This window comes from Manacus candei, unplaced genomic scaffold (assembly GCF_025592945.1).
Source record: "Manacus candei isolate 608988 ecotype Guabito, Panama unplaced genomic scaffold, ASM2559294v1 h1tg000028l, whole genome shotgun sequence".
NCBI classification, from domain to species: Eukaryota; Metazoa; Chordata; class Aves; order Passeriformes; family Pipridae; genus Manacus; species Manacus candei.
In genome coordinates this window covers 15,960,994-15,979,201 of record NW_026138076.1, presented here as the reverse complement: position 1 = coordinate 15,979,201, position 18,208 = coordinate 15,960,994, and the positions used below count along the sequence as shown (strand labels likewise).

At 40.7% G+C, this 18,208-nt stretch overlaps 1 protein-coding gene across 1 annotated transcript in view; it reads right to left on the bottom strand.

The window, feature by feature from the left end:
* The window catches only part of ENPP6 (ectonucleotide pyrophosphatase/phosphodiesterase 6), a 33,399-nt gene that overhangs the window by 7,520 nt on the left and 7,671 nt on the right, over positions 1-18,208 (bottom strand). Inside the window, exons 2-6 of the mRNA XM_051790451.1 lie at positions 14,884-15,063; positions 8,636-8,747; positions 4,207-4,348; positions 3,032-3,211; positions 592-729 (exon numbers count right to left, since the gene is read on the bottom strand). Coding sequence (XP_051646411.1) covers positions 592-729; positions 3,032-3,211; positions 4,207-4,348; positions 8,636-8,747; positions 14,884-15,063 — 752 coding nt within the window. The remainder of the gene's footprint in view (positions 1-591; positions 730-3,031; positions 3,212-4,206; positions 4,349-8,635; positions 8,748-14,883; positions 15,064-18,208) is intronic.

Here is an 18,208-nt window from a genome sequence, read left to right as displayed (position 1 = left end):
ATGCCCAGTAGTGTTACAAATACAAAATAACAACAACAGCAAATTATAGTAAGAAAATAAGTTACTATGAAAAATCTCTTCACATGTGGATTCTTTGCTTAAGAAGTTCTCAGATTTTCAGAGTGTGGACAGGGCTTCTCTGAGGAGGAAACCCTCAGTCTGACCCTTTTGAGACTGGAGGGCTTGGGGGAAATGGCGCTTTTTTAGTCTGGTGGGTAGGAAGCCAGGCAGAATGAAAGGTTGCTACAGGTACTGCTGAATGGAGGGACAGTAAGGACTTGAAACGGAAACACTCTTTTTGTGTCTGAAATTAAGGTAGATGGCAGGGGGAAGAAGAGTAAAGCAACAGAACCGGAATGTGAAATACAAGGACTAGTCCTGTGTCATGACAACAGAAGAAAAAACACCGTCTTGACTATTTAACTGTCTACCTATAGGATAGCTGCAGAACCTTTAAGCCCCTTTAAGCAGTAGTTCTGCAGTCAGCCCATTGAACTCAATGATCAGCATAGAATTGTACGATTTTCTGACTGTTTTCATACATTGCACCTTTTGACATTCATGTCAATGTATTTTGCTTCTATACTTTACCTCTACTATGAACCATCCTTCCTCAGCCACAAGGGTTAGTGGAGACACAAATTTTCCTTTTTTGTAGAAAAACCTGTTTGGAATATCCTGTATGTTATAAACATCCATGTGTTCCACGGCTTTCAATTTTTGATATATCTGCAAAGAAAACAAATGTTAGGACACTATATGTCTGTAAAGAACATATATGCACCAATGGGTACACTGAAACACCTGAATTTGCAAAATGGCTAATCCCCTTTAATGGCTAACCATTAGCACATTCAAACCAGGACTCTGCCCGTCCAAAAATGATGGCTGGACAAAACCTACTTATGTGGTTTAGGAGATTCTGAAAACTTGGATCAGAAACACATAGGAATGCATGAATTCATGTATGATATATATTTATGATACACACACAAATGTATGCATGTAAGTCCACCAGCCTACAGAAATAGACCAGGAGGAACCACAACATCACAAGAGACAGTGGTGAAAGTAAAGTGGTTAAAGATGCTCAAAGGCACCATGTGGATTGTGTACAGATGTGGAAAAGGAATATTTTCTTTATCCTCTGCCATTCATTCTCTCTTTGTGCGCTTGAGTGAAGAATTAATATCACCTCATCTGTGCTTCTTGCACTTAACCAGTCAATTCCTAACAAAGGGATTGATAGTGTTTAGTTATCTGCTTCATAAGGATGCCATGAGATTAATTAGCCAATGCCTGCAACTTGAATCTGCACAATGACATACAAGTGGTTTATTAATATTAATCATACTGTCTTGAATATAATCACACAAGTGTGGTTAAACCCCAAATTGTTCAGAAAAAGTATTTTAAATGCCTGAAGGAGATGTTCATATTCCATAAAAAAGGCCATTATTGGAGTCCTCAGACTCTATATTGTTCTTTTGCTTAAATATAAATAATTTTCAGGAATAATTAGCTCGATTCTGCAAAGAATGAAAGGCTCTTCACTAGCCTTTTAGCTAAGTCACCCTTGTGTGCCTATGTGTGCCAGAGATGTGCATCGATATGCAGTGACCATAAGGACAGCACCAGGGTGTGATGGTGAAATCCAGCCAGACCCTCCCATGAGCAGGACTAGGGTGGTCCTGGTGTTTCACCAGTACTTCTTCTAAATGGGATAATTCTTAAAGGTGATAGTCACCATGTTATGATACACTTTTAATTCCTAAACATAGCTCTTTGAAGCTCTATTGGGAAACTGAAAACCAACTTGATTTCACTTAAAAAGCAGTAGTCCAGTAAGAAGTGCTAGAAAGAAAGGAAGGAAGGAAGGAAGAAAACAAAACCATAGTGTAGAGGCATTGCACTTTATTCTCCTTAAAGGTATTTGGCTGTTTAATAAGAGAGAAGCATGTGCTTAAAAGCTTTGTCAGATAAAACCCCATGTCTGTGTGAAGTTGCAACTTGCCCTTGTTTGAAGGTCTGGCCTACAAAAATCAGGAGCTCTGGGTTAAGACCAAGGAGAGCACACATCAATGCTGTGAACCCCTGAGATTCACTTTGAGTGAATTGCTTATGCATGCCTCTAAGACAACTTTCAGTCCTGGCACCAATTTGTGAACCAGTGTCCACAATACCACAGCTACACAGTTCCTGGAGAGACTGGGTGCAAATATTCTCTTTTTAAAAATTTTGCAAGCTACGATATACTGGAACTGGCTAAAATATAATATAGAAATATAATATAGAAAACAAGATTATTCAAATGGGCACGGCCTGCCCATTTTGTACATTCATACATATATATATTCTGAGGACAGCAGTGATGACTTCTCATGCATTGGTTTCTGGTTAGACTACAATGTACTAGTCTGTTAGTTACAGATACTACATTTTCATTCTTTTCAAATAATTTCCAATTTTTTTCACTATTGTTTTAATTTATCCCTCAAAATCATGCAGTTCTAACCTTGGACTTTTATGGTTAATTCAATCCAACATGCTTCACCAAAAATTCTTCAAAGGAAAATATTGTAAAAAATTTATTTTTTGCAATTCTGGTCTAATGGAGTTAATTCCTCAAACTCTATGGGAGTTTACTGGAGTATGAATGCCAGATCATTTGCAAGTCACAGCTAGGGTGTCAATAAATTGACTGACATATATATAAAATCCTAAAAATGGATTTTGAGCTAAAATCTTTTAGCTGTTTATCAAAAGCACATAGGGGTGGGGTTTGAAAGCACATGTCCTTGCCATACAATGATGAAAGTTCATGCTTTCTAATTTGCCTGGTGTGACTTTCCTTCAGAAACCAGTGGCACAAGAGTGTCACAGGCTCCAAGTCTGACTCCTGATAAGAGCCTCAGGCTGATTTTTACACACATCCCTGAGAGCCAGATTTGGATGTTATAAGACGACAGAAGTCACAATTGGCAAAAAAACTGAGGAAACACAAAGACTAGTATGACCAAGCTGTACTTACCTCTGCATGCTTCTCTGGAGCTGGCCAGAGGCTCACAACAGGACCTCGGTCCTTCATTTGTATAGTATCGCTCATGTTGATATATTTGTTCAGCTCAATCACTTTGTCTGCCCAGGAGATGTCTGTCATCCCATGGTCGGAGAAGAGGAGGACATTGACTTCATTCTGAAGGCCTTTGCTCTGTAAAGCAAGTGCATGACAGCAGTTATGGCTGGTAAGAGCTTTGCACTGTCTGTGCCCACTGGGAAATTTAAATCCCCATCTGGCCTCCACCGATTTAGTGGAAGTTCACCAGAAGGAGCACATCTGCAAATGCCCTGCAATGTGCTTTGTCACCACCTGTAATGATGGACACCCACTCTCGCTGCTCGAGTCTGAGAGGTTAGTGTCAAAGAGAGTTTTTCCAAAATAAATCCACCCCACTGCTAAATAACCACATGCTACATCCCAGACCAACAAAGCAGTTGTCTCGGTCGCAGACAGGATTTTACTGAGCTATTCTTAATCTATTGGCCAAAACAGATGGGGAAGAGTAACTTTGCCATGATACTACCTGTGGCAGGGGTGTTTCTCTCTTCCCCTTGGAAACATAAGCACTTAGAACTTCTATAATTTAGTGAAATTGGAGATCCATATTCCTTTCCTCACTGAAACACATAAAAAACTCCAACATGGATTTATCATTGTCAAAGATTCACAGAATTGCCATTTACCCCAAAGCTTGGCATCCTCCTTTTCTTGCTGAACATTCATTTAGATGATGTTTTTTTTAAGTCGAGTTTAAAGTAAGGAGTTCTGAATAGTGCCATAAAAACTGCTATATAAGTTAATTATCTGATTCCACAAACCTTAGGAAGCACACGGTTTTGATTTGTTTGCCTACAATAAAGTTTAGCCGGCAACACCAGTCATAAACTGTATATTGGTTTGTGGCTTCCTGGGGCTATTGGTGTAAATCCGCCAAGCAGGTTATAATGCCATCAATGAAAATAATAATCCAGGGAATGGTGCCTTGACTTCCACATGATCTCAGTAACCTGTTTCTCAGGAAATAAAAGTTTACAGCCAATGCATTCAGTGACAGGTATTAAATAGGCTCTTGGCAATGCCACAAATAGCAGTTTTAAAAACCTTTCCAAAGGCACCCAGGAGCTGGGGTCTTGGATGGCACTCACCTTGATGAGTGAGATCATGTTGCTCAAGGCTTTGTCCACCTCCTTCAAAGCGTTCTTCCGCTGCTGGGACAAAGGGCCGTAGTGGTGGCCTTCCACATCAATGCGCTCGTAGTACACCGCGGCCATCTCAGCGCTGCCGTTGCTGGAGGTGGGAGGGAGGGGAAGGAGTGAGAGGCTGGCACACATGGAGACCTCCTGGCTGCCGGCGTTATTGTCTTCACCAGCACACAGAACCACAGAATCCCGTTTTCTGCTTCCAGCCTGTGCTGTCCCACCTACTGTCGCACAGCTGGGCTCATTATTCACACCCAGAGTCTCCTGAGCTTGCCTTAGACTCCTCTCAGAGGTGGCAGTAGAGACTGCCATGTGCAAGCACAGGCTGGCCTGGCAGCCCTCTACTAACCTCTTTGAATTAAGAAGGCAGCCTTCCCTTTAATGACAAAGAAACACTGATTTCTGTGCTCAGTGCCCTTATTAAAAGGACTGTGGGAATTACCAGACAAACATACTTTAATTAAAGTTTGGCACTTCTGGCTCTCTCCTGCGTGAGGTCTTCCAAACCACCGAGGTCAACTCAGGATGTGCTCTTTCTTGCAAAATACTCAGCAGTAGGAATTGAGATTAAATTTTGGAAGGGAGTTTTATTCAGGAATATGACCAAAGGGAAACAAAGGTAATCTCTAAGGTCATCTCAGCATTGCACAAGTTTAGCTGATCACAGATTTCTGCACTGAATGCCCTCAGCCTAATTAGTGGGGATGACACATATATCAGTGCTTAATTACATTTTCATGACCACTTTACAGTTCACTGTAAACCTCCCCGAGAACAGTTGTGTGGATAAAATCACAAACTTATGCTCACAAAATTCAAACCCAGTCTTTTTCTGCTGTACTTAATATATGACAGAGTGTGCCATCCATATTATGTGCTCTCATCGAGACCAAGATCCCTGCAAAAAGACTTTGTGTCATGTCCTGACAGGTCCAGCTTCTCTGATTAAAGACACTTGGGTAGTCTGGTGTAATGAGCGAGAGAGAAGAGGAGGTGAGGAACTAACTGACTGACTGACTGAATTAGGGTCTGTAATTTGCATTTTTCAGTTTGAGGAAGGCCTCAGAGGAGCAGTCTCGTAAGAAGCTGAAGGTCTCTACTGTGCACTGCTGGCCCTGCAGAATAGTATTGTTTCTCATTCTTAAAGATTTTAAAATAATTCAAATGAAGCAGCCCTCTCCCCAGTTTGATTCCTTCTGTATTGGGTATAAATCATTTCTAAAATTAACCCTCTAATTTCTCGTTTGCATACACATACATTGAACCTACTGAAATAGTTTTCTTCTGCTGCAGTGCCTATATTAATGAGCTACTTAGACTACTTTATGTCTTCTCATCTGTAGTGATCATTTTGATCAAGATAGAAGCCAATAAGGAGACTTATTGCATAAAACAAGTGCTCTCATTTAGGCTATGGCGAGATTTCTCAGTGAGGGCTCAGGAAGGAAGGAAGTAAGGAAGAATACTCAAATACTTCAATGGGACAAGCTCAAATAAAGCAGCATGCTTAGGAGTTTGCAGGACTTGGTACAGCACATCCAGAGCTTCTAAGATCTAATTTTACTTTGTTTCCATTTTTGCCTGTTCGTCTAAGAAAACTAGGTATCTCTGATCATGGCTTGCATGGGAGAAATAATCTGTCTAACTACGTGCTCATCCTGTCTTCTTCCATCACCAGTAAGTTTCCAAGTAAATGACTAAGGAAAGCTTGCTGAAGAAAGTTGGATGGCACCGATGGCAATACCAAAAAGAGGTTTGTATTTTACCAGCACATTTTGCAAGTATTGTGCAAACTTCATGACACCTGTCCAGGAAGGTAGGTAGATCACAGCAGTCCTTAAGTTATAACTGTGGAAAAGACACAAGGAAGGTTTTAGTTTCACTTACCAAAAACAGATGCTTGACTTAGTTTTGAATATTTTTTGTCTAAATAGTGGTCTTAAAGCACCTGTTTGAAGAGACTGGAGAATATTCCTGAAGGATAGTTTGCTTTGGTTGCAAGAAGAGCTCAGTGGCTCCCTGATGAGTTAGGTATTTCTGTCCCTGCAGAGGGGATTGCTAAAACTTTCAACTTCAGCAAAGTTAAGATGGGTCAGAATTCCTGTGCTCAAACCCAAGATAACCCCTAGTTCGCTATGCCATATTAAAGGGCTTACGCTCTCTACCCTGGAGTCTCTGTAAGGTTTGCTAATGGTGGGAGCCAAAGTACAGTTCATTAACTACTAATACCTGCCATTGGGGCAACTGAGCAAGGCACTGCTACAGGCAACAGACTGCCCTTGCCACAGGCTGTTTTCCCACATATAGCTAATGCCAGTCTCAGCCTAATGGGCTTTTCCAATTAGTTGGTGTGTGGAAAGGAAACACTGGATTTGCCAGCCTTTGAACAGCTTCAAGGGTAAAAAGCACTTGCAAAAGATGTAAATGACAAGCTCAAGACTCTACTACCAGACATGCTAATATCTGCTAACTGATATACCTACAGTAAAGGCATTTCAGAGGCTTTACTTCTTATGGGCTGGCCCAACAGCACAGAATTTTTTTTCCTAAATCTTAAAGGAATAAACAAAGAGGATGAATGAGAGAAAGAATAAGGAAACCTACCTCATTTTTGACCTGTTTGTTCTCTACTCTCCTTTCTTATTTTAAGTCCCTGCAGTATTTAAACCCAGAGCTGATTATCAGTTTTATCTATAATCATCCTTTTTTGCTCTTTCCTGCCTTGCTGGAGACAAGGTACATAGTTTAAAGAAAAGGAACTTGGGCAGAAATTCAAGAGGGGGTGTGTAAAGGGATACCAGAGACAGGACCTCATGCAGCTCTGGGATGATCTGTAGGTTTTGGGCACTTCAGCAGGCTTTAGCTGGTATTTCTGGCAGGCATCATGGCAGGGATTTGCTCTTTTCTTGAAGAGTTTTCATCTCTTGCGAGTTGTTCCACCGACACTGCTGTGTTCCTGCCCTTTTCTTCTTTTCCACCGAAGATAGCAGTGGGCAGCCTTGTAGCTTAGGGTGAATTAGCTATTGAGACGTTTTCAATGGGATCCAGCTACCCAAAAAAACACCTTAAAGCGCTGGACCTTTTAACAGTTTGTGCCTTGTTGTAACCATGTTCACAATTACAAAGCTGCAAACCACCCTGAGCAGCCTTATGCACTGTGCTGCACAGAAACCAGGCGGGGAGTCAAGTGTAACTTGACCCATCCCCAAATGATACCAGACCAAAAAGCTTTCTACAGTAATTCTGGGTAAGTCAGAGTGGATGTCTGTATTCAATTTTCCATTCTTTTTTTATTCACTAAATTAAAAGCATTGCAGAAGCTCCAGAAAGCCTCCTATATCATATATGACCTCCTCATATCACATGCAGATAACTTTCTGTAAATCTAAGCCAAATAATTTCATGATAAAACATCTCATGTGGTCTCAGGCAGTTTCTGTCTAAGCCCCATGATGCAAACAACACCGTGATTTCTGAGCAGCAGGATTCAGTGTGCAACTGGGAGCAACATCTCCAGCAGCACTGTCATAATTTTGGAGACTTTATTTCAAAAACAATCAACACTCAGCATGTGAATACAAAACTTTTCAGATTCAAATCGCTATGGCAGTTTACAAGTAGTAAAATAGAAATGTTTCCTAGGATTTGATAAATTATGTAACCAAGGTTTTCAAAGAGGAAGCCTAGTTATAGCTAAGGTAAGGCATTGGCTCTGCATGTGGTGATGCAATCTTCCCTGATTTTACAGCCTATGTGGAATTGTCCCTTGTTAATGTTTGAATGAGAGATAGTGAAACTTGAAAGCTGTGTGTGGAGCATACATTTTTCCTAGGAGTTATCTGAGATATATATGCCCATCAGCTGGGCTAGATGGTTGTTGTAGGCCCTGTCCAACTGAACTATTCTATTTTACTCTGTTATATCCTCATATTGCACAAAATGAATGCCCACTCCAAAAATATTGTGCCTGCAATGTTCTAAAATGCAGAAGAAGCCAAAGCATCAGTCTTGTAAACAAGTGACCGAAGCCAAATTTCAGAATTTCCAAATTCCCTCTCTAAATCCAAGCACTGCAGTCTGCTCTTGCAGCGAAGAGACTCATCCTGAAGCCGCTTGAAACAATAAACTAAAAGTAGTAAGTCAGGATGTCTCCTCTTTGTTTTAACCCACACAGGAAAAGAGCACATCTTTCCCTCCAATCTTAATGTAAGGGCCTATTTCTGTGGTGAGGGTGGTATTTCTGTGACAGTACTGTAAAGCAGCCTCAGCAACATCTTCCTACCTGGGAGCCAGTCCTGAAAATATCTCTGATAGTAAGCCCAAATACTTGTCCTTGAGAGAGGAAACCCCACACTGCAAAAACCTAGTGACATACCACAAGGTCTCGAGGGCATCACTGATGGCATCCGCAAAGTTTTTGTCTGTTGGGACACTGAAGTATTCGCGGCAGTAACTTGGTCTGACTCCAAGGATTTCAACCTCACAACCTATGAGCAAAACATGTGGTAAGCTCTGCTGTTTCACCTTGATCACCACACCATTCGGTCCGAGTTCAGGTTTGTAAATTCCCTCCGAGATTACTTACCTTACACCTTCCCTGCAGGAAACCGTGTGGTTGGGAAGGGAAAAGGAGAGAGAGGCTGGTTTGATGAGTGCTCGTAGCAAACTGTACATTGGATCCTTTAATTTCCCTCTGTAAAAGGAAGGTCTCTGTGTGACCTTCCCACAATAAAACTCTTGATTCCCTTGTGGCAGACTGTTTCCATTTAAATTGCTAGCTTGTTTTCATTTTAACTACTGTGGCCACATAGCCTCATTTCCAGGCTTCCAACATAATAGATTTAGATATTGTTCCCTGAAAATTCAGCAAATGCTTTCCAGTTAGACACACTGTATCTTATGTTGTAATATCCTTTATAAACCATATTTTATTATGTGATACTGGCACTCCACTATTAAATCTGTTTCCCAGGAGGTCTTATTAAAACAGCATAAACCAATTAACTCTCTTGGTAACTTGCAGCCTTCCTTGCAAAATACAGTCTGTTTCGTGGCCTAAAAATTTACAGCAACAAATCCTACAGGAGAACATGGCCCTGAACATAGAAAAACATGTTTTTTGTGAGGTTTCTTTGCCCTTTTGCTCTCCAGTTACTATGCTGCAGAATAACATTAATATTTAAAAGAAGTGTGCTTTCAGAAACACTGGATTCAGGTAAATTATTATTCCAGAGCCCCCGAGTCCTCCCATCACTGTTAGGCATTTTCTGGTGTATTCCTTGGGCACAAGGAAGAAAATAAAAAAGAGATCTTTTGCAATATTGCCTCTGTATACAGCAACACAGTCAGGTCAAAAAGGCAACTCTAAGCCAAAGCCTGAATCTGTCTACATCTGGGTTCCTCTGCTTCTCTTTGGGATGAAAGGAATAGGCATTAAGGACTGTCATAAGTTGACTCATTGCTTGGGGTGGGAGAAGGTTGCACAGGAGGTTTAAGTACAGAAAGGGCACTAGACTAAGCAGAACTACTATAAGAGATGATTTACAGTGGTTTGCTTACTGGGATACTCAATAAAAAGAATTTTTCAGTGTCTTGCATCTCAGCCCACGTGAGTTTACATTGCTGAGGTCCAGTGCTGGGACACAGGGAAAAGGCACACCACTTGCAGGCTAAGCTGGCTAAGAGACTTCTGATTGTGACTATTTAGGAGTACCATGAAAGGTTAGAAAAACTTAAATATTTAAGCTTAGGAAGTTTTTTTAAAAATCTTACTGATTTACAGAAAGCCAGACAAATTAGATGGAAATTACCCTTTCCAAAAGTTAGAGCCCTAGCACACATGGGAGATTTAGTCTCTTCACCTGTGGCAACAACTCCTATGTCTCCACATAGTTTGCGTGTTTTAAGGGACTCCATCTATTATGATTAATTATTTGCAATAATAAACATAAAATGTAGTAGAATAATTTATTTTCCTGTTAAAACACATCTGCATAATCTTAAACCTCTATCTAAATTTTATTTCTATTAAAATTGTGGGTCTGTGTGATGATGCTCTCTTTTAATTCTTCCCCTGTTGCCCCAAACATATGTGATTTAATCCTCCCCTTTCTGCATGAAGATACTTTACTGTTTATCTCTCTACCACAATCCACCATGAAAGTAATCTGCAACCTGGTTGAAGAGCCTGCAGATTACTTGACAAGAACTGACTCTCTAGACCATCCCGCAGTAAAACTTCTATACATCTGCACACAGCACCCTCAAGAAATTATGCTGTGCAACAGAGACAGGTCCCAGCTGCTACCTAACCAAATCATAAAAAAATGTATTCCATAAATTTCCTGAAGTCATATCCAGGGAGCCCCCTGCCCTGAGGGCATGCAGCTTCAGTCTTTTGCAGGATGTCTTGGGTGCTACCAGCAGCAAAAGATGGGCTTACAGCTAACTCAGATGCTAAAAGTGATGCAGTAGTCCTCTGTGGGCTTAACTAGTATTTCAGGACTGAACTAGAACTTTGGAGCCAATTTCTTGTCTGACACTTGAGTCTGGGAAAAGATTGGCTCTAAAGCCAGGCAAGAAATTAAGGATGCACTTGGAAAGATGTTGGGAACACCTAGTATTTTTGTTCAGGTGTAGGACGGCTCATAGCCAGTGACTAATACCACCACTTTGCCTCTTTTTTCTTCTTCAGATACTGACATCAGATTGTAATTTTCTCACATAACATCCCTCAGAACTACTCACAGGATAACTGGAAGCATTAACCTCTTGGGGATCTGGGATATTTTAGCTGTTGAGATATCTTTGCTATTTCTAGATTGTCAGGTGATGAGCATGACATAAAAGACTATAGACGTAGCAACAATTAGAAATCATTTTGGCCACTAAATATTGGTCTTCAAGTATGCAGTTCGTTGGCAGTACCACTGAAAATTCAGGCTGCTTAGATATCAAGAGCTTTCTTTTTCTTTTTAGCCTCTATGATAAACAGAACTTAAATTTGGATTTTTGATGTTAAGGCTTGTTACAATTCCAAAATACTGGTCACGAAGACCTTTTAATATTTAGATTTCATTTTGGTAGAGGCCAGGACAGATGGTAAATTTTCTCATTTAAATATTATGGGAAAGGAAATTTAAACAGATTTGGAGACAGACAAAGGGAATGTTTTTTCTTGTTTAAACTACAAATAGTTAAGCTATATTTATGAAGATGTTAGATACCTTTTTTCACAGTTTTGTGTGACACTAAACCTTTATTTAAAAACCTGAACTACTGGAGCAGGAATAAGGACTTCTTTCAGAGTGATATATAGGCTCCTCTTTATCTATCTGACATGGAGACCTGAACCTCCGCCAGCTTTAAATTGCATTTCTAAACATTTATTTAAGAGTTGGACACTTCGTGTCATAACAAGTTTTGAAAACTTTCCAGATGAGCTGTATGATCTGGTAAATGTTGTGTTTAAATGGCAAAAGTTGAGTTCAGAGCCTTTTTTTCCCTCTTTCATTTCAGTGTTTAGAGAAGATGTCACTGCACTTCAGCTGAAGCAGCTGCGTACGCAGTTAGCACAGGCTGCTGGAAAATAAAGGAGTTTGAGCACCTATGGTGACACAATCCAGTGGGCTGAGGATCACTCCAAAACTTTGATTTTGCCAAGACTGCTGGGATGCTCTTGCACTCCTCTGGGCATTCTCCATCCACTAAAGCAGCAGTGCTTCAGACAGGCAACCTGGGCATGAGCCTGAGAATTTCACCTCATGTAGACTGTGAAGAGAGGAGAAAAATGTCCTTACAAGCCCAGGTCTTACATTTTGTCCGAATTGGTGGTTGGGACCCCTGGCATGGTGATATTTTGGCTCCTCTGCTTCCAGCATCAGGAGATCCCAGATGAGTTCTGCCCATGAGTTGTCTTTGCTGGGTTTACATTGGGCTCACAGATAAAGTTGTCATGGATGGTCATTTGCATCCGACAGCCCTCCTGCTCTGTGTTCCTGTTTGCTGGGGTCTGGATTTTACTTCTTTAAGCACTGACTACACATGAGAGAGGAATGTAGGGAAGAATATGAAGCAGCAGATTTTGCATTCAGACTTTGCAAAGCTTGGAACTGGCCCTGAGGAGGAAATGGCAGTGGCGTAAGTTAATCCTGGGAATCAGCTCTCTGGCATTTCTGCTATGGTTGATTGATTTCATTTGTCTTCAATGCTGGCTAAAGAGAAAATAGCATCTTCCAGAACAAAGTGTGTTGAATTTGGCTCTATACTGCTGTTCTTATGAAGAGTTTCTGAAACTTTTCCTGTTTGGTTCTTTATCATATTTGTAAGATTCATTACTAAGCAGAAGTGTATCCTCAGGCTGGAAAGCTAATCACTAACAGCAGATTATATGTAGTGCAAATGTCTGTGGGACCTCTACTCGCCTTGGTTATTAAATCTTTTTTTTTTATTATTTTCATTTTGTTTAGTATTGCTTCCAAGTCAAATGTCTTGTTAAGAATTAAAGTTTTAAAATGACAGATGTAGAATTTTTATAAAGGATTTCGTCCTTACTATGGAACTAGAAAACAGTTTAAGAAGTTGTATAGGGAAAATGCAATAAATACTACTGCATTTGGAGTGACTTCTGTTTACCCCAGATACACCTGGAGTCCTACTGCAGCCCAACAACCCTGTGTTTTAGTTCAATAGTTCTACATTTCACCCCACTTCCTGCCCTGTGCCTGATCTTGTCTGGCATATGTGTCCTTTAAGACCATGAATATCCTTAAAATAAGCATGTGCTTAAGCGTTTGCTGAACTGAGGCACTGATGGCTTTGCCAAAGGTCACTCATCACAGATAAATAATTAAGGAGAGACAGATGTACATGTCACAGTCCACAGCTAAAATACTAGATCCACAAAAAATTCCCCCTCAGTGTCATAAGAGTCAATGCATACATTTGGCAGCATAAGCACTGGGAAAAGGGAGGCTCTATTGTTGCAATTTTCAACTGGAAATAACAGGCAGAGAAGAGTGAAGGGTATACATATGTATGCAAGGATACATACATATACACCTCATATGTCTTCTCCCTGGGAAACACTGCTCAAAGGGTAACATGTAGGAGCTAGGTAAAGTCCAAAGGCATTTAATGGAAAGTGATACTGTTGGGTTTTTTATTTCAGCATCTCTCTGTAGGCTGTTACATCTATTCATTACATAATTATACCTATTGAGAGCAATTATATTAGTGGGTAAAAATGAACAGTCTATAGAAAGAGGTCTTTTGTAAATTTTTAGAAGAATTCCTGCATTCTTGTATAACTACTATTTGCATTGCTGTTAGGTCACTTGGGTGATCTTCAGTAAGAAGCAGCATTTTTTTCAGGGCTGATCCAAACCATTACATGTCAGTCACCCTGACTGCCTCCAAGTCCATAAGGCAATATTGTCACCCTCAGGTCTTTTTGCTCTTCACTACTATAGAAACGCTCTAGATGGCTTTTCAGTGTTTTCCATTTTGGTTTGATCTTTCTTCCCATTCCTTAGAACTGTGGACTTTTTTTATCTGGGACACCATTAGCCACATTGCATGGACAGACTGTGGCCAGGCACACGTGCACCGGGATGCAGAGACGAGCAGTCCAGGAGCCCGCAGTGTGGGTCAGCTGCCGCTGCCCTAATGGCACTGGCTGTATCCAGGACAGCTCTTCTAACAGCTCCGTGGTCCTCTAGCCTGCACTTGCACATATGAGGATATCTGCATACTGATTAGTATAAGTAGCAGAGTTAAAAGGTAAAAAAGTTGAGAATCTCAGTACTTTGCAAGGCATTTGGTCCGGTTGCAGAGCTGGAACATTTATTTCCATGTGAGTCCCTAAATGGATAGTCTAAGGAGATATCTCTTTTTGTTAAAAAGGACTAATTTTTATACATCTCTAGTCATTTCAATTGCCCAATATCTAACAAATGAGGAACAGGAAGGCCAAGTCCCTCCAAAAGAATAGCTCAGACTCAGAGCAACTGAGACCTCAACTCAATCAACAATGAAGGAGGACAAGAGGACAAGGATGCTTTGCTTTCAGCTGGATTTTGTTGTCCCCACAGAGCAGATCATCTTCAGATCTCAACTCAATCAACAATGAAGGAGGACAAGAGGACAAGGATGCTTTGCTTTCAGCTGGATTTTGTTGTCCCCACAGAGCAGATCATCTTCAGATCTCAGATACTAATTTCCAGATTAAAACCAAACAAGCATTGTGGGAGACTGGTTACCGTTTAACTTTAATTGGACCATGAACCATTCATGGAGCAACCATTCAGCACAGCAGAAGCTACATTCCTCAGCAAGAAGAATGAGCAGTCGGTGGAGGAGGGGATGCTCTGCAAGCCAGTGCCCTCCTGAAGGTAACATTTGGTGGAAAGCTGCCTCCAGTGACACTTCAGTCTTTTCCTTTGTAAGCATATACAAATTATCATGACCCAAGAAAAGATAATTCATTTATGTGAGTGGTTAGCAGAGCACTCAACATTCTTGTCTGTATTCCAGGACTGTGTTAGAGAGCCATTCCTACAGAATATGGAGTGCTCAGATGTAAAGATGCACTGTTAAGATGGCAGCAATTTTTCATATACTTACCTGGCCAATAGTACATGGAAACGTTCTTTTTAGCTTTCGTCATTGTGACCCACAAAGGCTCAGATCCATTCCACCAGAGAGGCATCAGGCTTTCTTTATTCACACCAATATCAAAAGATACATTTGCCTTCTGGTCCCACATGTAGTTTCCAGTCATCTGATGGACCTCACAGTGGCGACCTTTTGGGGTGGACAAAAAAAACAGCACAATCAGATTGGTGTTCTCCAGCAGAAGGATGCCACCAGCACCACTGCTGCTACTACTGGATCATCCAGCAAATCAGCTGAAAAGATCTGACTTGAATTCAGGGATCTCTTACCTTGCAACTGCTCATACAATCTCCTTGACTGCTACCTTTTATTGAGGTGCTCTAGTTAGCTTGCTATATCTCACAGTTCAGCCACCTAAAAATTAGTTGCTGAAACTTGTCAGCCCCCTGTGTTGCCTGTCAGTGGATAAGAAGAGGCATGTATAGAAAGCAAATCATGCCACCCCAAGACAGGCATCTCAGATACCTGGAGGTGCATATTGCTCTCTGTTAACGGTAGTGAAAGATCACAGCATTTTCTTAGTTTCAGGCAGCCAAATTTTAGACAGCTGAGGCCAGAAGAAACAAACCCCGCACCCATGGCCTGCTCACCATCCTGCACCCAGCCCAAACACACAAACCATGTCAGCAGCAAAACACACGGGGGCCACCTGGCTCCTCTGATACATGCAGCACCTACCAAGTCTGAGGCCATTTTAAGGTACCCACCAACACTCAGAATCAGAGGGCTGTGGGAAGCAGGCTATGACCTGGACAGGATAAGAATCTAAAAACATTGAATGAAGTCCGGGAAACTCCATTTCTCCTTCCTTTTTCCATAGGGCACATTGTTTTTCTGCAAACAAGCAAAAACTAGGTAAAAACTTTTTTACGTTACATTTATTTTTCCATTATCGTTATATATTTTTTTTTTTTAATGATCATGCTTTGTTCTTGGTTGTGGGCACAGCAATCATTTCATCAGGCATGTTCAGCCCTCTTACTGTATCTTAGGGGCCCTTGGGCAACTTTGGATTACAAGAAACTAGTATATAATAACTGAGAGATGCCTCCTACTTCCTGTCATTGTCAGAAGAGACTATATTTTAAGAATTATTCTGCAGATGAATTAACAGAAATGGGAAAAGAAACGTTGAAGACTAAGTTGTACTGGAAGTTCCTGATTTCCATATCTTAAAAAGCAACAACTGAAGCATGTGTTAGACACTGTCATCATTAGGTGGTGAATCATGTTATTGCAGGGATCCAGATAACAGGCTTTGATTATTGTGAGCCTGAGCTTGGTGATCAGAACTGAAATAACCTTGGTATGCTTGTTTTGAAAAGGCGTCATTTCAAGCAGAGGACTCTGTATACTTTGGGTACATGTGACCTTGAAATGAATTTTGAACTCTCCTTCTCTACTACAAAGTATTTCAATTATGCAAAACATTTCCTCGTTCCCAGAGGAGAAAAGCAGTCCCAATTTGTGGCAGTCACTATTTATGATATTAAACCAAACAGGTTTAATACAGGAGAACTGGTGGATTGGATGGGCAGTAATCTGTCCTCTTCAGGCTGCCAAGTGCTCTCCTTGCTGTCTCAAAAGAGATGGAGGGAAGTCTCTATAGTGCATCAAAAAAGCAGCCTTAAACTTAGAGGGCAACCTCAGCTTCTTAAAGTTGATGTATTCCTAAGCATCTATCAACCTAATAAATTGCAGGCAGGCAACTTGTGCCAGCCTGGGAAACTTGTATTTCAGTACTGAAGCTGTATCTGTATGAGACCTACAGATAGGTATCTATATGATTACAGTGTAGTCTTCATATAGAATCAACGAGCTCTAGCTGCTAGTGATCCTGTAGGACTTAAGGTCTCCTATCTCTTTGTCCCCTGTCTTTAAGGAAGAAATTGGAGATTTTTTTTTGTAGTATTGTTGGGAAGTTTAATTAACGGTTTGCAGTAATACAGAGGACAGTGTTCTGATCTCCACATTAGATGACTTCAACTTCCTATGGACTACAAGTCTTTCTTTTTAATATTGAAAAAGAGGTATAGAAGACTATAAGGCATCAATTTTCATTGCAGATATCCCTGGTTCACAGGGCCAGAAAAGAAAATCAGATGAGCAGACAGATCAAAGGAGGTGACCATTTAATGCCATTCACATCTGCTTACCTGAGGCCTGTGTCCCAGAAAGACCCCAGAACTCTTTGGTCAATAATCATCAGTAATCAACTAATCAATCTCTTCCTTGAGTTGCACATCCTGATATGTATCATCAGCAAACGCTGTTCAAAAAGTATGCCTGGTCTCCAATTTTATTTTTGACCTTTGTTAATCTTCAACCATGGCTATTCTGAGCCTTGTTCACTAGATTAAAAAGCCCTCCAATAACAAGAATTTCTGCCCCCCCAATTAATTAATTAATTAATAATTGATTAATTCTTCTTAATTAAGAAGAATTAAGATCATTCTCAAGTTTCTTTTGGGTCATCTGTACAATCCCAGTTCTTTACATCCCCTGTTTTAACTTGTTTTCTCCAGCCTAAGAAAATTACCTTTGGTGAGCTTCTTTTGGATTATTATCAAAATAGCATCATGGTGTTTGAGAGTCACCATAAAATGCTGAATTTTTTATTTCTTCCATTACAGCAGCTTTCTTCTGTAATCAAACCTTAAGAGTTTCAAACAGAAGCAGGGCAAAAAGCAGTTTCAACATACAGATGTCATTATTAAAACACACTGCAATTGTAGTAAAAATTACCCCTTCCACAAGCAACATAGGAAAACAAAGAGGGTATAGTTCCCAGGAATATGATAACTGCTGTATCCTTCTGGAAGAGAGCCAGCAAAAGCATTTGCAAGTCTGTGTGCTACATCTTACTTGAACACTACACTTCTTACAGCATTTGTCTAAAGCACATTCCCATGTCTCCAGGCACTTTTGTCAGCATTCAAATGAATCTCTGCAAAACAAAGATGAAATTAAAAAAACCAACAAAACACACAGCCATTGGGCCACCCAAAACAGCAGCACAGTAACTCTGAGTGCTGTGCACCCTACATTGGCTGTATGTGACATCTGGAAACCAGAGCATGTGCTCCTGCAGCATTTGCTTTCTTTGGTGGTCTTTCACTGACTGCATGTCAAGATTACAAGTAGGCACGAAACATCATAAAGTGACCACCTGTGTGTAAATTACAAGAGAAAATGCACTTCTGAGACACTCAATCTTTTCTTTACAAGAGAGGCAGTGTGTGATAGATGTGCAGTGCTATACCTAGGTGCATCA